A 20,844-nucleotide genomic window follows, 5' to 3' on the forward strand; every position below is an offset into this window, starting at 1 on the left:
AACCTCGGAGGCCACTTGGACACTCACTGCCCACCTGACAAAGGCCCTGCACTGGCATGACTCAAGGACAACCCCTCTGACATCACCTGTGGTGCTGGTGGTTCCCAGAGAAGACAGGGCTCTCCTCTGCACGCCCCCCGCCCCTGGGGCTTCCCGTGGTCGTTAAAGCAAACATCCTTGCGCCTTGGCTGCTGCGTTTTGCTGACACTGCACCTAGGGACTTGGCTGCTGGAAAGCAGACGGCCGGGTGGTTTCTGCTGGCGTTTGTCAGATGAGAGCAAACCCGGGAGATTCTACTGAGACTCCTGCCCAAGGCCTGAGGAATCTTCCTTACCAGGAAACTCATGTTTAAAAGCCCCCAGTGATGCTGTCAAAGGGCCACTCCAGACCACTTTCCCCGGCCAAGCCCCACTTTGCCCTGTGATCCAGCCAAGGCGGCGACTTGGAGACTGGCAGGCTAGCTGATCTTTCAGCTTGGACCACACAGGGCTCTTGAACCAGCTCTAACCCTGCTGGAGAAACCTGGCACCCAGGCCTAGTGGCTGGCAGCCCCAAGCCCTTTACTCAGTCCTCAGGGCTGAGACAAGCCCATTAGAAACCATCCCCCTTGGCCCTCCGGCTTCCTGCTTTCTCTGACGGATGTGGAGGAGGTATGACTGGGGGTGGGATCAGAGCACAGGAGGAGAGGCCTGGAACTTGTTGAGAGCTTCGTGGGAGACTCGGCCACCCAGCCCTGGCCCAGCCCCCGAGGGCAGACAAGGACGCCAGGGGCTCTGGGAAGGCCGGGGCTAACTCTGCTCTGCGCCCTGAGCTCCGCAGCCTGAAAGCCTCGGTGACAGGCCCTGAGAGCCCCAGACATGCCTGGGCTGAGGCTAGAGCAGTGTTCTGGTTAGCACAGACTCGGGGGACCACTCTGGTCTACCCACAAGCCCAGCTGTCTACCCCAAATCCTCCCATCCATGGCCCAGAACCAGGAATGTCTGGCCAGCTTGGGATCTCTCACAGCAAAAGACTTCCTCAGAGGCTGAGTTCTCATGTCCAAGAAGATGCTGCTGCTGCTGCTGTCAGGAAGTTCTCTCTGAAGTCTGACTTGAAGACCTCCTCAGAGGAGGCTGATCAGCTCGGTTTCCCAGTGCCTCCAGTCCCCCTTGAAGGTCTGGGACTTGCTCCTCAGGACCCCTCAAACCCACCCAAGACCCCCCAGACCTCCTCTGCTTCCCAGTGTTGCTGTCCCAATGTTCTGTGACCGTTCTTCCAACTCTGCCTCCCGGGGCCACCGAGGCCTCCTCACTGCTGCAGGGCTCTCTTGCTGGTCTCCTGTTCCACATCTTCGCTCCCTGTTCCCAAGCCCACTCTCCACACCATCACCAGAGGGCAGTCTTCCCACTCCAACGTGTCGCTGTCACCTCTGCGAGCAGCCCCCGTGGCCCCCGAGTCTGACCTCCTCCCCCACCCCTTGAGGCCCCACAGCTCCAGCCCAGCACTGCCTCCGCCTCCAGCGCTGTTCTCCAGTGAGGGTGACCCGCCTGTGAGCTCTGCTCCAAGGAAGTGCTCCCGGGAAGTGCACACAGCACCCGGGGGAAGCCCTGAAGTGCGGTAAACAGGGCCGCTTCCTCGGGCCCAGAGGGAGAGGCTGGGCTGGGAGGGCACACCCCCAGCATGCTGAGTTGAGAGTCCTGCCCTCCCTCCTCCACAGGGCTCCCCATTCTCCCTGAGGTTGCCTGTATCAAAGACCACCGTCCTTGCTCCAGCAGGGTCAGCCAAGCTCTCAGAAGGCGTCCGGGTGGGCTGTAGCCCAACACCCACCTGGTGTGGTGGTTCCTCCCAGGGTCCTGCCAGACTCCTGGAGGCCCCACAGCCGCCACCTGTCCCTCCACTTCCTGCCTATTCCAACCCAGGTCCGCCAGACCAGGATCCCTCAGAGCAGAGCCCTGGCCCCAGCTAGCACCTCTGATTACCACTCTCACCCTGATTAGCAGGAGAGCACGGGGACCCCTAGCCTGTCCAAGGCTCTCTCCTCTCTGAAGGACCAAGCACGGGTTTGGCAGCCAGCTCCAGCCAGGCCTTGAGAGGTGGCAGCTGGGCAGCCCTGCCTCCCACCCGCTTCCTGAAATCTTTCCTAGATCCTGCCAGCCCTGAAAGTCATCTTTCGGCCTCACCAGGGCTTCCAGGCATGGGCAGTACATGGTGTCTCCAGTCCCTAACCTCTGCAGCTTCTCCCCACGAGCCTCAGAGAGGCAGGAAGGGAGGGTCTTGGCCCAGGCCAGTGGTTGGTCTCAGGCTGCCCCAGGGGCCCAGCAGGCACAGAGGCAGCCCTGGCACAGTCCGCAAGGCGGGGCAGCCCCCGACTCTCGACTCACCCATGGCCTCATGGCCCATGAAGGGGCCCTGCTGGCCAGCTGGCCATGGCTGAGTGTGAGAGGACAGTGTGTTCCCAGACTTCACTTCTGCTTTTCCAGAGGTCACTCAACGATGCTCTCCTGGGGAGCTCAGGGGTTTTCAGGAATTGAGGTCCACTGAGTGAAACCAGATGTACAAATACACTCCCTAGAGCCCAACGTGCCCATCCTGCCACTCCCTGCGAGAGTGGCGGGGCCCTGGAGCCTGTTCCACCACTTCCCTGGGCCCAGGTGAAGCAGCTGTTTTGAAGGAACTGGCTCTGGGCTCTTCCTCCAGTGCTCGTTTGGCCCTATGAGCTCACTAATGCTGCAACTTCCAGGAGCTCAAAGCAGCGAAACTCAGACAGAAGGACAGATGTGGACAGATGGCCAGGCTGGTGGCTCAACAGAACTGTAACTCCCCCTGAGCAAATGGACTGTGTTTGGGTCTCCTCTCCAGGCTCTGGGTGTGGGGGGAGAGGGGGGAACCTCTCTTCTTCGCCTCAGCTCCAAAGCAGATGCGTGTGCTGGCTGGCTGGCTGCGCAGGGTCAGAGTGCCTCACCGGTGCTCCCAGTGCCTCACTGGTGCTCCCAGCGTGGGAGCCACAGCACACAAACTGTTAACCCTGCGTTTACCTGCAGCGCAGACTAAGCATTCTCTCACGCTCAGGCTCTGCCCGGGCCCATCCCAGGTTCCCTGCCAACCCCGTGAAAGTGACCAGCCCTGCATCCCAACCCTTCCTATCAAAGGCCACCTTTTCCCCCTCCTCCCTCAGATGTCAACTGGCATTCCCTATCCAGAGCCCTGGCATTGCTCCTACCCCAAACTGAGGTGCCCACGGCCTCTTGCTGGCCCAGGAAAAGGTCCATAGACAACCACAGCCCCACTTCACCAGGTCACTGGTTTCAGGACATAGTTCCTTAGGTGCCTCAGTGGGACGACGGGGAGAGACCCCAGGCTTTCAGGCCACAGTGACCTGAGTTTAAATCTTGCCCCACAGCTTGACCCTGAGCAGCTTGTAGAATCTCTGGACCCAGGTTCCTGGCTGTCACCTGGTGAAAGGTCCTGCAGTGCCAGCTTCCCAGGGTAGCTACAGAAATGGTGGCCCAGAAATGGTGTTGCCCAGAGTAAACCAAGCCCTGCACAGCAGTCTCTCTCCTGGCGGAGGTTCTCACCCAGGGCTCCCCAGCTGACGGGCCTGGCCCCAATCAGGTGGCCTGTGTTCTGACTCTGGGCCATTGCTCAGGCTGTCCCCTTTGGCATTGCACAGGGTACCCCTTCCCTTCCTTCCCATGGCCCTGACCTTTCCTGGGGGCTGTGGTGTGTCCTCTCCCCGGGGGGCCTCAGGCAACGTGGGCATGCACACACACAGGCCCCTCTCTGCTCTCTCCTGGGGAAAGACGAACAAAGTGGGCTCAAAATCTGGGACTCCGGTCCCTAAGCCCACGTCCCACCTCATCTATGAGTAGGACCATACGGAGCTTTGGGCAGCCCAGCCCCAGGCACCTGGACAGAGGCTAGGACCCAGGTCTGCACCCTAGACAATATGGTGAGCTACTGCCCTGCTGCCCTCAGGAGCTGGTGCAGCCAAGGACAGCTCTTGCTCCATGGGAAGCCCCTGGGCCGGCGTGCCAGCAGTCTTGGGAAGAACCTGGAGACTACTGCTGGCACGGTCACATGCAAGTTACTGGGTTTCAGCTGGCAGGAGGCAAAGACCCTGCAGGAAAAGGACAGTGAGTCCTCCTTCCCAGGTCCCTAGACTAGCATTCTGTCTCATGCTTGGAGGCCTTTCAGTGAGGTGCAGCATTCCCAGAGGGGGGATGGGACTGAGCTGTAGCCATGGCCCAGCTGACTCTGGGGTTGCTGACACCACCCACCCGCATATCAGATACGGGGATCTGATAAGCAGGAGTGTCACTCCCTGGTCTAGGAGGCAGCAGGATGTCTGACTCGGGTTCACCACCCTTCTCCCCGCTCCGAGACAGGTGGCAGGTGCTGGCAGAGCACATTTAATTACCCTCATGCTCTCAGGAACACCTCGTCCCTGCGGCTGGGAGAATGAAAGCATCACTCACAACTCATGAGGAAGTCAACCCATCCGACAGTCAGGAGGGTGCCAGGCGGGCGACGGTCCCACGTGCCAAAGGGAGGGGCAGAACTGGTTACGGCTGCACCCAGGGCAAGTTCCAAGAAGCTCTTCGCTGACTGAGTGGAGATCTGCCTGGACAGCCCCTCACCAGGACATCCCCACCCAGGGCTCCCTGGAACTGGCACGTCCCAGGAGACACAGGGCTTGGAGAGTGGCTTCCCCTGTTGCCCTCCCCTGAGAATTAGCCAGCCCGCCTCACCCTGGGAGGCAGGGGCCACACCTCTGCTGCTGCCTGTACTTTGACCCTGAGCAGGCTCTTTCTTTTCCAGGCTCACCTGGAAAAGAGCCTGCAGGATGGAGTGGACCTGGGGCTTCTTGGCAACAGATTCTTTTTGCACTTTCCCAAAAATGTAAGTCTGCCTGGGTGCTGAATGAGAAGAGGGATAGAGGTCCGGTGTGGGCAGGTGCCAGGCAGCCCAGGAAAGGCCAGCTGTGATAAGGAGCTTCTCAAAAGCTGGCCTGTGCCCATGACAGGCTCCTGGGTCCACTGGTCCACACCACCTGAGCAATCCTCTCTTCCCTTAGTGCTTGGCTTCTGTTCTACATGCACTGTCCTCTAGAAGAAGGACCCAAAGAAAAACTGGAGCTGACTTCAACTAGGGAAAAGCAGTTTTAAGACCCCCAGGGGCTGCTGTTCCCAGTAAAATTTAAGCCAAGTCAGGCTGGATCCTGGAGGAGCATCTTGCCAGCTCCACAGTACTTAAGAGTCCAAGTTACGGAAATACTCATGGTGCTGAGACCTAGGTCCTGTGGATGGGCTCACAGGATCAGGCCTCATCTGGGGCTGTGAGCCAGGCAGCTCTCAGCATGAAGTCTCATTCCCTGAAGCTCACAGAAACAAGACCAAGCAACCTGGGCCAGAAGCAGAGTTGACCCACTCCACACCCACATCCAGCTGAGTCAAGAGGCCTGGGCCAGGCACAAAGTGGCAGGAAGTAGCATCCACGCTGGTCCTGTCCTGCACCACGGACTCCTCACATACCTTGCTCTAGGGGCTGACAGGACACACGCAGGAGAAACATTAAGACACCAGACTGAGCCTGTCAGTACTCAGGCCCTGAGAGAGAGGCAATTGCCCTCTCAGGGAATCTCATAGCAGAAGTTAGGTTCAAATGATGGAAGTTGGTGGAGAAGTGGGGGTGACAGGGAGGCATGGAGCCTGGGCCAGGCCTGAGGGATAACACTCCAGGACCCTCACTTTCCCTAGGCTTTGCCACATAGCATCTGGCTTAGAGGTTAAAGTATTGAGGGTGGGGAGAAATGAGTGAGCTACAACCCATGACCAGCAGCCTTGGGCCCTGTGTGTCATAGGTTATAGCTCACCTGTATTCCTCAACTCCCAAACCTTAATTTCCACACTGGATACCACATGGTAAGACACCTGGGGGGATGGAAAGCACCCCAGAATCAGGGCCTTTTTCACCTGACCACCCCTTCCCAAGTTGGAGGCTGGGCACCAAGAGGCACAGTACAGGTAGCCTTCAGTGAATAAGTGAAAAACTATCAAAAAATCTAGAGAGATGGGACTGGAGGAGCCAAGATGGATGTCAGGAGGCCATAAGCAAGGCCTTGAGCCTCACCTGGACCCAGTTTCCCTGGGAAGCTATGAGGGTTGGATAAGGTTACTTGCAGGGGCCCAGTCAGCTCTGATACTCTACTCTGATCAAGCCTGGATCTCAGCGACTCTCGCCAACTCCAGTCCCTGAGGGCCACACAGGAGCTCAGAGTGAGCCCAGTGGCCTGGCTACCCCCTGAAACAGCCCTTGCAGAGCTTACAACAGGTGTGGGGAAGGCCCGGGGCTGTGGAGCAGCGGCAGACAGGAGAGGCCAAGCTGAAGCAGCAAAGATACCACAGACGACTCCTTGGAGGCGAAAGCCCCATCTATCAGCCAAACACAAAGCCTCAGCTGAAGTCAAAGCCTAAAAACCATTGCCTGAGCGGCCAAAGGCAGGGACAAGCCTGGTCCAGGGCCAGGCCAGGGTTGGCCAGGAAAGTGGGGCCTGGTCCTCAGTGGGGGCTGTTCCTCCATACATCCCTTTACCTGCCTTAAGTCTGCCCACCCTCAGGACCACCCACACTCACATGGTGGTAGGGGGAGGGTGGGCAGCCGCACCCTAGGCCCTGGAGCTGCAGAGTGAGCTACAGGGTGCTGGGTGCAGATAGGCAGAGCAGGCGCCAGGCCCAGCCCACGTGGCCCTTCAGGGCCTTGATTTTCCTGCCTCTAAAAGAGGAGGAAGGCCATTATTCCCATGCAGAGTAGATTTTTTTTTTTAAATCATCTAAGGAGTGGGTATTGGCTGAGGCAGAAGCCACAGAGGCCAATGGAAAGACTACTCCAAACTGGGGTGCAAGGTGGAAAGTTGTCAATTACCTGACAACCTGACTGTGTGTACCTATACCCTATAGAGCCTGGGGTGCCTGATTTGGTCTCTCCCAGAGTCACCCTACACACATGTCCCTGTATGTAGCACATGCACCCCGACATGCCCCGCCCCTCAAAGTGCTGAAGAAGGCTGGGAGGAGAGGAGTCTGTCCTGAGGATGTATTTTCCATCTCCTGGAGGGAAGAGAGTAGCAGAACCAGAGTGGAGGCCACCCAGGGAAGGATGGTGCTTCTGGGAGCCTGGGGAGCATGGCCTTGACTCCTGGCAAGCTCAAGCTCCTACCTGGTGCCCCCAAGACCCTTGGTTCATAGCTGGCACACTGCACTGAAGCTGCTGCTCCAACTCTGAGGACTGCCAGTGTGACCCAGGTGGAGGTAAATGAAGACAACTTGGAGATCAAGCCTGCAGCAGTCTGCACTGGGCACTATGGTGAACAGCATCCCAGGAGAATTCCCTGGCCTTCCTCTTCCTTACCCAGGAAGCAGGGGTACAGGGAGGTGAGGGTGGGAAGAGATGGACAGACAGGAGACACTGAGCCACAAGCCCTGTATAACCTGGGAAGGCTGACTGGGAACTCGAGTGAGGGAAGTAGGGCCCAGGGCAGAGTCCCAAGGGACAGTGGCTTAAGGCAGATGCTGCACAGAGAAGCAGAGGAGATGCACCAGTGGGTCCAGCCACACCCCCTTCCCTGGCCCTCAGACAGCTGAATGGTCCTGGTGCACCCCCTTGTGGCCAAAGGGAGGAAGGCACTGTCAGCAATCCAGAGCTCAGCTCTGGCTCCCTGGATTGTAACAGCCTTGGACTCCAGGTACGTATTTCCCTTGGGTTAAATGGGGGAAAAGGCTGCAGGCACCTGCAGAGCCAAATGGAACAAGAATAGGACTGGGGTGGATATAAGTCAAGAAAGCCAGAATGGAGACAAAGGGAGCCTGAATCTGATCATGAGGGACTAGTCTGTCTTGCATCAGTGAAATAAGTGACCTTCTGAGGGGTAAGAGTGAAGAGGATGCAGAGGAAGCCTGGGCATGTTCAGCCCTCTACACGCTTGTCCTCCAGTTCCCCTAGACCCTCCCAAGGCTCCAAATCCCTTAATTCAGCTCTCTGCACCCTGTATCTAATGCCTAATAATATATCCTTTTTTAAAAAGTGCTTAATAACACGAAAGCAGAACAATCTACAACATGGTGCGCTCCTCCCCCATACCTCACATCCTAGCCCCCTGCCAAAACCAATAAAGAGTGGTCTCTCAACCAACCACACAAATACCTACTGAGCACTCACGCTGGCTAGGCACTGTGCTGTCGAGAACTAACAACATGCAAGTGATTCGTTTCATTTTACAGATGAGCAAACCAGCTTCAAGGCATTAAATCACAATGGACAGGGTCACATGGTTGGCCAGAAAGGGAGCCACAGTCTCCTGCTGCCTGGCCTCACACACAACTTCAGAAAGGTCCTGGTGACCCAGAGAGGGCCTAGGGTCCTAACCCTGAGCAGGTACAGGTGATTTACAAGAGAGACCATTACATCATGTGCTCACACCTGTTCATTCTTGATGTCAACCCTCCTAACAAGCTGGAGCGTGTCTGAAAGCTGAGCCCAAAGCACAAGAACAGCTACAAGTAGGAAAAGATGTCCAGTGTGCTACAGTCTACACCGCTGACCACATGGGGCCTGGGGCAAGCCACTGGAGGCAGACCTGGGCCCTCAGAGACTGTGGCTTGGTCCCATTTCATTTAATGTCTAATGGCCGTAATTCGAGAGAAGCTCTGCTATGTTCAGTGTAGGCTGCTACGAAAGCAAGACTAATACATTCCAGAAGGGGGTTATGCAAGATGTTTAAAATCTGGATCTTTCCTTCTCTGCCATCCAGAAACCTTGGTCACCCTGGAAGTCTCATCTTCAAGGGTCCTGAATGGCTGACATTTGCCTGTGCTGAGGTCACTTCAAAAGGCCCTGAGGTTCAGACACTGGCTCCACCTCAGAAACCAGGCCCAAGAAATCAGTGAGAAAACTGAGGGACAAGAGTGTTATCACCCACCAGAGCAAGTTCTAACATGAACTCCCAGGGCAAGGCTTCTGAAACAAAGGTTATCAGTTCCTGTGTGGACTGTCCTGACCATAAACAGCTTCCCAGATAAAATCAAGCTACAGTATACACCAGTGCAAGGTGTAATCAGTGAAGAGAAAACAAGAAGTGTATGGGGGATTGGGGGAAGGCGACAAGGGGAAAAGAGAAAAATGGACAGGTGAGAGGTGAGCTGAATATGGACAGGGCTCTGAGGTTCTATTCTGAGTGACATGAGGCTCTGGGCCTCATGCATCCCTTGAACTCTGAGTCTTCTTGTGTAAAGAGAAAGGAAGGGGCTTGATGGGGGCTCCCTAAGAGTCAGACCAGCCCTACAACGCCGTAAACAAAAATCTGGAAGAATGCCCTAGCGTCACCAGCAGGTGACTCGGCTTGGATGGCTAATGGGTTAAGTGCCTTCTCTTTGTTCACCTATATGTTCGAATTTCTCTTATTTTAGATATCTTCAGTGGATATTTTAAACGATAAAACGTTTGTTCACTACAACACATCTGAATGATACAAGAGTACTTAAAATTAAAGACTGATGTATTTCCCCTCCCAATCCCTCCAACCCTTCCTCTGCAGAGGCTGCCACTCCAGGTTGGTTGTCTATGCTTCCAAACACATTTTCATGTGCACACTACCTGGCATTCTACTAAAATGGGACTATGTTACACACAACACTTTGCAGCTTCTCACTTAACAAGATATTTCTAAATCAATCTTCATGGAACATCACACTTTTGAGCACCTGAATAGTATTCCACTGTGAGCACAGACCATGGTTTATTTAACCATTCCCCTGTCAACAGCAATCCCTCTGGTTCTGACAGGTTGCTGTTAGTTACCTACAAGGCTGGTGTGGATACCTCTGTGCATGCCATCTTGTGCTCACCTATGGGATGCGACCCTGTAGGTGGGTGTGCAGGGTAACATAGTACCTGCATGTGCAGTATTTAAACAAGGCAGTAAAAGCTTGTTCCTCAAGGATCTATATCAAGTTACCCTTCCACCAACTCCCCTTTTGGAATTTTTTTAAAAAAATTATGTTTAGGACTTCCCTGGCAGTCCAATGGTTAAGAACCCATGCTGGTATGATCATTACTGGTATAATCTCTGGTTGGTAGGAGAAACTGAGATCCTACATGCCACGAGGCACAGCCAAAAATAAATAAGTAAAAATTATGTTTAGTTAAAAAGAAGATCAAAAAAGAAAAACAGAAGGGACTTCTGTGGCAGTCCAGTGGTTGAGACTCTCGGCTTCCACCGTTGGAGGCACGGGTTCAATCCCTGGTCAGGGAACTAGGACCCCACTAGTCGTGTAGCAAGGCCAAAATTAATTAATTAACTTTTTTTTAAAGACACCTACATTAAAAAAAAAAAAAAAAAGTAAGAAAAGAAAGAAACCACCCTGCCCAGTCATGCAGGAAGGATGCACGGCAGGGGTGTGAAGGGGAACCCCTGCTCTGTTCACCAAATTAGGTTCCATGCCAGGTATGCTCCTCAGGGCAAGCTTGTGTCCCCTTGGCCCGCTGTGAAGGCTGCTCTCCAGCCTCCTGGCAGGACTTACGGCAGGACAAGGCTTCTAAAGGAGTTTGCCCTGGTGGCAGGCCAACAGATGGCGTAGGCTGAGCTGCCACCGGCCAACATGCTGATGACTTCCAGACTGGAATCTTCAGTGCTGCTTCCCTGGAGCTCCAGATCCACACAGCCACCTCCCTCAGACACACAGACAGTGCTTCTGAGACAGAGCACCTCCTCCACCACCTGTCCATGCTCCAGACCTTCTCCTCTCCTGGTTGGCCCCGTCTCAGAAGCAGTTCTAGCACCCACCCAGACATCTGAGGTCAAAATCCTGATCTCAAACCCCTCTCACCTCTATACCTAAAGTGAACTAGCCCAATCTTGTCGGTCTCCTGCCCTAAGCTGGTCTCTGACCCAGTTCTTCTTCTGCCCACATGCCACTCCTGCCCCAGTTCAGCCTTATTCTCTCACCTGGAGAGCTAGAATAGCGTATCCTCTAACCTGGCTCCTCCTAAACCAAACCTCCAGAGCCCCGTATCCTGTTTCTAATCACATCACACCACCAGCCCTCACCCCCTTCACAGTCCTTCCCTCCTCCATGTACTGAGGGATCAAGTCCAAGCTGGCTCATGGCAGCAAGACCTCCCTCCTGGCCACCCCTGGCCTCCGTCTCTGCTCTGGGGCCTCATCCTCTTGCAGCAGCAATCAGCTGGAGAGGAACAGTCTAGTCGCCACCACGGATCCGTGCCAGCTCATAAGTCACTGGGCACGGGGGGAAGGGGTCTCTTCACACAGCAATGCCACTGGCCAGGGCAGCTGGGACAACACAGGCCATCAGACACTGAGGGGAAAACTTCAGGTGCGTGCGGGGAGCCCTCACAACTCAGGAGCCTCGATGCAGCTGTGGCTTTGGTCCATGTGCTAACCCTCTCCATGTGTACAACCCTCCCCTGAGGGCCCCCTCCCAGAGCTGCTCCCTCGTGCTTGTGGTCATCGGGTTGCCAGAACTGTGTCCTCTCTCCCTCTGGATCACATCTGGCTGAGGAGTTCTGGGCTGAGCTAAGTTTGTCTTGCTGTCTAAGCCATGGTCACCCAATTTCATCAAACCAATATATTCTCCTCTGACAAACAAAATGGAACATACAAAATGTTTCCAGGCAAGAAAATAAACAGAAACTCTTGAGCAAGACACTTCCCACACACTGACCCTGACCTAAGTGAAGGATCTCCCTCTTGCTCTATTACAACTTTCATCCCTCCTAAGCCACATATCTTCCCAAGGCACCCAAGGCCTTCGATGAACCAGCCCGAGGCAACTATCCACCCTCAGCCCTGCATACCCCTGACACGTGCTCTATTCTCTTGCTGGTTCCCAATTTCTCCTGATCTTCTATGCGGTTTGATGTTTCTGAAACTGCAAACGCCTTCTTCCCACCACCCCGACTTGGCTACTTTTGTGTGTGACAGTTTTACTGAGATATAGTTCACATGCCATACAATTTTCCCATTTAAAATGTACAATTCAATGGCTTTTAGTATATTCAGTTGTACAACCATCACAATTAATTTTACAACATTTTCATTGCCCCAAAAAGAAGCCCTGTAAGTTGTTGCTCCTCACATGCTCCCACTGTCCCAAGGTATGCCTCATGCCTACTGGACATTCGGCACTGTCTTTTTTAAAAGTCTCTACTGAATTTTTTATAATATTGCTTCTTTTGTTTATGTTCTGTTGTTTTGGGCCATAAGCCATGTGGGATCTTAAGCTTCCTGACCAGGGATCAAACCCGCACCCCGTGCACTGGAAGGTGAAGTCTTAACAACTGGACCACCAGGGAAGCCCTCAATTCTGTTTTGATCTCTGCCAGTCTGTCCATTAGGTGCACGTGCCCCCCAGGCAAGGCCTGTGTGATAGGTTTTCATTGCCCACTCGGGGCCCAGCATGGCACCTGCCTCCCAGGAGTGACGAGAAGGAATGATCATAGTGGGAGCAGCTGGCTTCCCTGATTGCTCACTTGGCACCAGGCCCTGTACTTACACACCGTTAACATCTCAGAGCGATTCTGTTAATGCTCTCATTGTGCAGCTGAGGATAAACCACTTGCCCAGGGTCACAAAGCCAGTAAGAGGCTGAGCTGAGAGTCCTCAGTGAGCCGAGCTCATCTGTGGGCTCCGCTCTGTCCATCTACTGTCTCTGTCCATCCACTCTGTGCCTGGCCATCAGTTTCCAGCCCTGCTTTTCTCTGTTCTCATCAAGGTCACCACGACCTCTGAACAGCAAACCAAATGGAGAGCTGTCTGACTTTATTTCAATATCCAGGACACCTCTGTCAGTCACCACCCCTTTCTTTCTCTCCTACCCACCTCTCAGGGGATGCCTTTGGCCTTTCTGGCAGGACCATCTTTTGCCCCATTCTTGCTTAATGGAAGCTCTTCCTGAGGGAGGGTCTCACCATCTAGGGTGTCTACTCTTCTGACTCAATTCTCTCCTGAGGTCAGTGGCCACACTTCTACCCTGATTCCCCAAGCTCACACCTGAGCCGCAAAAATAGCCTCCACCTCTTCATTCAAATGGCTCACAGATCCCTCAATCCCATCTTCTTGCTCTTTCTCCAAACTGTTCCTTCCACATTCTTCTGTCATTTCACCAGCCACCTACATAGGTGCCTTGCCAGGGTGGAGACCTCAGTCTTGACTCTTCATTCTTCCTCAGCCTCCTTATCCAACCCTCATATCCTATTAATTCCTCTCCCTATAAATTCCCCCACAATGCTCCCTGCCAATGCCTAAAGACATCTTCTTTGCCCCAGGTTACTTCTAAGACCCTGCAGACTGTTCCCACCTCCAGTGTGGCCCCAACCCCTTGGAAACACACTTTTCAGACTGCAGGTACATTCTAGAGTACAAAGCAGGTAGTCTTACCGTCCCATCTCCTGCGTTCAGGACAAAGCCCTTCCTGTGGTTTTTGCAGTTCTTCAAAGTTAATCTCTTGGGACTTCCCTGGTGGCCAGTAGCCAAGACTCCATGCTTCCACTGCCGGGGGTGTGGGTTCAACTCCTTGTCAGGAAACTAAGATCCTGCATGCCACAAGGTACGGCCAAAAATTTTAAAAAAGCAGCAACAACAAAGATAAACTATTTCCAGCCACATTCCTGGCCACATCACAGTTAGTGCTGAAACCTAACTGTGCCACTAATAACTCATTAGTGCCACTCCTGGAGACACCATCTATGTTTGCATCTGCAGTTTGATGTGGCCAAGACCAGCCTGGAGTCTCACTTTCCTCTTCCTATAGAAGACTGCCTCTTGTGAAATAATGTTGAAATGCAGAAGAAAATGCTGTAATGAACAGAAGGCAAGTGACTCACGACAAAGAGGGATAAAGTGCTCTGGAAGACAACCAGCAAATCAAGCATGTGAGCTCTTCAACCATGATCCCTGAGCATCTAATTCACTGGCTGAGGAAAACCATCCTTGGGACCACCGAGCTCACATGGAAGCAGAGAAAATCACAGAGCTCCTCCTCCTGAATGTTAATATATTTCTTTACAACAAGAAGGAGATGCGCTGAATGGTCCAAGTGTCAGGGAGAGACCCCTTCCAAATTAGGAACTCACATCTGGTACCCATCAGCTGAGTTACAGCTGCATAATCCAGCAAGTCACATGCTTTTTCAGTATTTTCCAAGTTTCTGAGTAAGAGGAGAGCTAATTCATTGCAAAATCCTGGAAATAATGACCAACTCAGCAACAATGAGAAACCCCTGGACTCAGATTATGGTCCCTAAATATCTTTTTTTCCTATAAAAAGAACCAAATTGCCTAAGAGAAATGATGACTCTAGGTCTGGATCAAAAAATGTACAAGATAACATTAGAATATACTGTCATCTCAGCAGTAAAGAAGATTACAGGGTTATGTCAAAAAACTTATACTTTAATAGGCAGCATATTGTATCAGCTCCCATTGGCCAAAGGACAATTTGAGCATTGATAAAGTTAAAAGATTGAAGCATAACAAATATATTAAAAGCCTAAGTGTGTTATGATACTAAACAAACAAAAAGAAGAGTAAACAAACCTCATTAGTCATCTTTGGAAGATGTTGGAAAACCAACTCATTATTTTGGAAGCTAGTAAATAAGGGAAAGAATCAAGTATTTATCTTGCCTCTCCTATACAGATGGTATGTCAAGGTAATCAAGTACTGGATTTAAAGTACTAGAGGGGTCAAAGTTCTAGAACTTTCTAGCTTCAGAAGGAATTCTGCTAGCAATTCCAGAAGGAAAGATAAAATTAAAATATCACCATTTTGCAACCCCTAATGAAATCACGGTTCTAGGCAATAAACATCAATGATTCCTTTGTCATAAAAAGAGAAACAACTAAACAGAAACAACTCTCAACAGAAACACAAACATTACCTATTAAATATTGCTTTCAACAAATAACCAGATTCTAATTAAGTTTCTTGATCTAACTACCAGTTAACAAGGGACACATTAAACTATACAGCAGAGAGAAAACCAGCAAAACTGAAATGAAGGAAAATCTATAGGGTGGTCGGAGGGGGGTTCAGGATGGGGAACAGACGTACACCCATGGCTGATTCATGCCAATGTATGGCAAAAACCACTATAATATTGTAAAGTAACTAGCCTCCAATTAAATTAATTTTAAAAAGGAAAATCTACAAATTAAATGACCCAGCTTCTTAAACAAATAGAAGGAAAAGTGAAAGAGAAAATCTATATACTAAAAGATTGTGACAGCATCAATTGCTTGATTGATGGATCATAACCGGACTCCAAGTGAAACAAATTGTATTAAAAAATCATTTGAGACAATCAGACAAATTTAAACCCTAACTGAATATTTGATGACACCCGAAATTAATGTTTCTTTTAAAGGAGGAATAATAGGGTTGTGGTTATGTTAACAAAAAAAGTCATGATCTTTTTTCAGAAACACCAAAATATTTACAGCTGAAATGATACACTGTCTGGGACTGACTTCAAAATAATTGGAGTGGGGTGATAAATGCAGCTATTATCAACACAAGATTGATAAAGGTAACAAGAACTGAACAAGTTGTAATTACCTGTCTATTACTCACAGGTTCATTATACTATTCCCTCCAATTTATATATGTTTAATGATTTCCATAATAAATCAAAGTGAATAATAAGCAGTTTTTAAAAGGAAAGGGGAGATTTTGGGGGGCACAGCCAGAGCCTCACTCATACTTATATTCCCAGCAGCCAGTCAAATTAATAGCAATGCTTTTAGGCTGAACCAAGGTCAAAGCTGAGGGTTCAAGCTCAGAACTGTTACTACCTGGAACACCTACTTGGCTCTTTTATTTGGCCCAGAAGCTTGCACAGAGTAAGCCTTCAGGAAGTGTGTTTTTGAATGAACAAATGAAGACTTGAACATAGAAATAGTACTACACATATTCCTCACGATCGGAAATATGTTCACTTAGTCACATACAACCACCTCGAATTTAGCCAGCCTCTACAGAAGGTGGTGCCCCAAGCCACCACTCTCTCTGCCTCCATGTCCAGTGCTGAGGGGCCAGGGGCTTCCCCACCTGGGCTCACCTCAATTTAAAAAAATTTTTTAATTTTATTCATTGGCTGCAACAGGTATTAGTTGCGGCATAAAGGCTTCCATAGTTGTGTTGCGGGGGCTTAGCTGCTCCAAGGCACGTGGGATCTTAGTTCCCTGATCAGGGATTGAACCCATGTCCCCTGCACTGTAAGGCAGATTCTTAACCACTGGACTACCAGGAAAGTCCCTCACCCCAATTATTTTAAATGAAGGGTCTGAATTCCCAGATTTGTGCTCTCATACCCCAAACCCCACCAGCCAGGACTCCTTTTGGTCCCGCTGAAGGCCCAACTATTTCTCCCCAACATGCTGGTCTCTCTGCCTGAAATGCTCCTGCCCAGCGCACCCCACCTCACACCCACCCCAGCTCTTGCTCAGCTGGCTCCTCATGGTTCACACTTCAGCTGGAAAATCCTTTTCTCAGCAGGGCCTTAATCAGCCCTCTTTAAAAAGAGTTCACCTCTGATTCTCTATCACTTCTCCACCGTCCTTTTCACACCCATCACCCTTAATATTCCTTTGCTTTACCATAACAGTAATAGCAGTTAACACATTGACCGAGTACTTACCATGTGCCAAGTTCATGCCAAGTGATTGTCTTTTTTTTTTTTCCCCTAAACAGTTCTCTTTATTAATTTGGCCGCACTGTGAGGCATGTGGGATCTTAGCTCCCCATCAGGGATCAAATCCATGACCCCTGCATTGGAATGCAGAGTCTTAACCACTGGGCTGCCAGAGAAGTCCCTAAAAGAATTATTTTGTTTAGCCTTCACAATCGCTCCATCAGTAAATATATGTATATATAGTTTTATTTATTATTATTGCCCTTTTGCAAATGATGAAGCTCAAGACAGAGCAGTTACACGGCCACAGAGCCATGAAATAGTGAGCCCACGTTTGTAACCACTATGCTACACTGATTGCTTAATGTCTTTTCCTGGCCCCTTATAGTCTCCACTCTCAAGACTTTAAGGGAACAGAGAACATTATTCAACAAAGTATCTTAAACCCTACCACGGTGCCTGGCATAAAACAGGTGCTCCCTAAGTATAGGTGGAATGGATGAAAGCATTCAAAGTAATACTGTGTTAAAAGGGGGAAAAAAAGTAACACTATGTGGTTTCTCTATCTTTGACCCACCTCTTCTTCCCCACAAGTCCCTAGGCTTCCAGGAGGTATTGAGCACATGCAGACATACTTAGAGCTGGAAACAGGTTTTGTGACCACCCAGCTCTGTCCCCTCGGTTCACCAAGAGGTAGGACTTTCTCCTACCTCTGAGAAGAGACAAGCAAGGTGCACAATGGAGGATGCATAGACTTCAGAGGTCCTTAGAGACTAGTTTTAGCAAAAGAGGCTAGTAGCAGATGCTCTGACGAAGTGGAATGCAGGAAGGAGGGTGAGGGTGTGTAGAGGATCAAGAAGTACTGGCCCTACCTTGCAGAACAAACACCCACTCACCACCCAATGCCCAAGCCTTCTGGAAACTGTCCCATTTCTAAACATATTCTTTGGAAGCCTCATCTTCCCAAGATACACCTACAGATCTCACCAGGGACCACAGGCTTCCTTGGTTTCTCCTTCCCACCTTCCTCCCTACTCTTCCCCTTTTCCCTGGAGATAAGGAGGCAAAAGCATCCAGCAACAAAGGGCTGGAGGCCAGGCCTCTAATGTGACCTTCAGAAGGCCTTCTTGTAGGGGACAAGAGGAGTTTCTGGGCACTTCTTTCTGCCTCTGGTTATCTCCAGACCCTGAAATTCCTGAGCATATCCAACAGAGTCCCAAGAATCTCAAACTCTATGTTAAGTGATTTCTAGGAAAGCAGCACAGACACAAGAGCTGCAACTGGATGGAGGGGGCCAAAATTCTAGCCTAGCATGGCCACAAAGGGGTTCTCAGATGGTATGGTACAAGGTCTGGGCCTTAAAGAGTAAGAATCACTGGGCTTCATCAGGATAAGAAAGAAACAGAGGAAGTGGCGTACGCAAATAATCCTGAAAGGAGCTAATATTTATCTATCTCAGTGCTTGGTGCTAAGTGTTTTACACATAATAACTTGTTGTTATCTAAGGATTTGGCGAGACATGCACTGTTAATGTGTCAGATGAAGGATCCAAGGCCTAGAGGTGTTGAATAACTTGGTTAAATTAGGTGATTCAGTAACTGGTGGGGCTGGGATTCAGTCAGATTTGAAAATCCAAAGTCCACCACAAAATGTGCACCAAAAGTTGGGAGTGGCTTACAGGAGGGAAAGGAACATATGTGAAAGAGTGAGGGAATCGCTGAATGTCATACTGAAGGACTGGATGGTGATCCACAAGGGGGACCATGTGTGAGCAGCGCTGTACCAAGAATGGCCTAATGTGTTTATGGAGGATGATGAAAGATCTTCTGGGTATTCTGTGCCCCCAGAAACTCTACAGGGGTGGGGCAGGAGGGCAGCAGCAGGAGTGAGGAAAGCCTAAAAAAGAAATTTACCAAATGCCAGTTGGTAATCTATGCTGTCCACATTCAGATTTAAGCCAATAAAGATCTTCCTCCAGTCCCAGTCAGTCCACAAAATTCCCATTAAATACCACTGTGTGCCAAGCCCTGCCCTGTGCAGCCTCCCTGTTTCTCCTGTTTGCCACAGTGAGGACAATGAGGCTGCTGGCAAGTTCCTACAACCCAGCACCACCACTCTCATCAGGGAGGTGAAAGACATTTTTTGCACATTTACGTTAAAACCATAATGCCTACAATTGTATTTGAACTTCAGTAGGTTTTAAAATTTTAAAGGATTTATTTTCACATCACTGGCCTAGTTTGCAAGGTCCATAACAACTGTTTGTGTGTGTGTTTTTAAATTGGGCTCACTTTTAACCTCAGTAAGTTTATAATGAGAAAATTTTCTCCCGAAGGTGAACATCCGGCCATCTTCCCGCTCCAGCTACCAACCAGAAGGCTAGCAGTACCTCTGTTCAAGGCATATCACCTGGAGGTCAGGGATGGGAGCTCACAGCCCAGCCACTGTGCCCTTCACTACCAACTAGGGGGCAGGGGTGGGAAAGGAGAGGAACAAGAGAAGGCTGGACTCAGGGAAGTCGCTACCTCAGTAAATCTGATACTGCGCCTCAGGGAGTCAATCCCACTTCGGAGTTGTGCGTCCTGAGAAGGGAAACTCCACTTCTCACCACTCCTGTGCTAAGCAACCCTATCTGAACACGCATCCTCATGGTGGGAATTATTGCCAGATACACGTGTATGAACTTCCAGACTTTCAGGGCTCTCCCAAATACTGCCTTCAGGAGTGAAGTGCCTTCAAGATCCCCAGCCAGTGGATCGGCGACGGAAGGAAACTAGCTAAGCTGGCCCAGCAATTCTCCCGAAAGGCTCACTCCGCAGGAAAACACAATTATGCCAAAGGCCTTCGTGTACGTGTTGGGAGGGAAAGCAGGGGACTTTTCCGATTAGCTTCCCTAAGCGCTGCCAGGAGACAGCTCTCTCGCTACGTCAGCGTAGAGACTTGTAAGAGCACATCTCGCAGCAACTAACCACTCCCAAGAGGCCCTCTCTTCCAAACTACACGTCCGGCAAAACGGGGAAAGAAGTGGCCCCAGCAGAGGCGAACCACTGCGATTCTTAATTAAAGCTTCGTTTGCGTTTGGGCCTTCACGGAGCTGCAACTGGAGGTACATTCCCTTCCGGCGCACCCATCAGCTCCCGGATTCCCAGCAGGCCTTTCAGGCCCAGATCCGGCTCCCCGACCTCTCAGGCCCTTCGAGCACCCCCAGATTCCCCTCCCAGACCTCAGAACTTTCAGGCCCGGTTCGATCTCCTTGCCGGCCTTTCGAGGCCCAGCAGCCCGGCCCCGCGGCTCACCCTCGAGCGTCTCGCACTGCACCAGGTTGAGGTAGTCCGCCTGGCTGAGCACCCCAGCCTTCAGGCCGCGCACCAGTCCCTCCAAATAGCCATTGTCCACGTTGAAGTAAAGCTCCGGGAAGAAAGACATGGCTGCGGCGGGTCGGCTGGACCGTAGGGCCGGGACCGGCCGGCACGCAGCACAACTCTTAAGATCAGCTGACGCGGCGCCCGCAGCGGGCTGTCAAGCGCGTCAGCTGACGCGCAAGCGGCTCACGTGACCACGACGGGGCGGGGCTCCGCTTCCAGACGATTTCGGCGCAGAACGCTTGCGCAGGTGTAGGCTGGGGCCTGCCCTCTGGCGCCTGCGCGCTGAGGGGAGGCGGGGGCGGCCCTCCTGCTCCGTGGAGGGAGAGGCTTGGAATGTTCCAGGCCAGCCGCTTGGTGGCGCCCGTGAAGCGGGGGATTCGATTGGGTCTTCGCTCTACATTTCCTGAGTCTGGTACACCCTGGTGCTGTGGCCGCCCTAGAAGTAAAGATGGGAGTGGGCGGCCCCTCTTTTGCTTGGAAATATTCCAGACTGTTGAGCCATCATTCCTCTGAGAGGGACTGAGGTCCGGTGAGGGCCAGGCTTCGCTAGGGGTCACGCGTCGAGTTAGCCGCAGGCAGGCCCTGGAGTCGGAGACTTGTTAGCATGCTGAGAAGTACAACCCCTCTGCCGCCCTGTGCCCCCCTTTCCCGCATTTATCGTCAAAGATTCTCAAGAGCAGGAGCGCGGCCCTTCTGTTTCTCCCAGCGGTGCCTGGCGCTCTAAGAGCTCGCATGTAAGTGACTCGTGATGGGATAACGCAGGCCCTGGAGTAAGGGGGTGTGTGTGTGGTGTCGTGG

The 20,844-nt window shown here is 51.6% G+C and overlaps 2 protein-coding genes across 5 annotated transcripts in view; one reads left to right on the forward strand and one right to left on the reverse strand.

The window, feature by feature from the left end:
• Positions 1-20,177, reverse strand: part of ATP6V0D1 (ATPase H+ transporting V0 subunit d1) — a 37,934-nt gene extending 17,757 nt beyond the window's left edge. For 2 of the 3 annotated variants that reach the window (XM_012189960.4, XM_060398402.1), the window contains exon 1: positions 19,978-20,177. In XM_012189960.4, coding sequence (XP_012045350.2) covers positions 19,978-20,107 — 130 coding nt within the window. In that variant the 5' untranslated portion in view covers positions 20,108-20,177. Of the gene's footprint in view, positions 1-13,429 lie in introns of all 3 variants that reach the window. The other variant, XM_060398403.1, reaches the window with a different exon arrangement.
• Positions 20,178-20,425: 248 nt separating this feature from the next.
• Positions 20,426-20,844, forward strand: part of RIPOR1 (RHO family interacting cell polarization regulator 1) — a 44,942-nt gene continuing 44,523 nt past the window's right edge. For both annotated transcript variants that reach the window (XM_042231799.1, XM_042231798.1), the window contains exon 1: positions 20,426-20,780. The gene's annotated coding sequence lies outside the window, so the exon portion shown is untranslated. The remainder of the gene's footprint in view (positions 20,781-20,844) is intronic.

The sequence above is a fragment of the Ovis aries genome, chromosome 14 (assembly GCF_016772045.2).
Source record: "Ovis aries strain OAR_USU_Benz2616 breed Rambouillet chromosome 14, ARS-UI_Ramb_v3.0, whole genome shotgun sequence".
Lineage (NCBI taxonomy): Eukaryota > Metazoa > Chordata > Mammalia > Artiodactyla > Bovidae > Ovis > Ovis aries.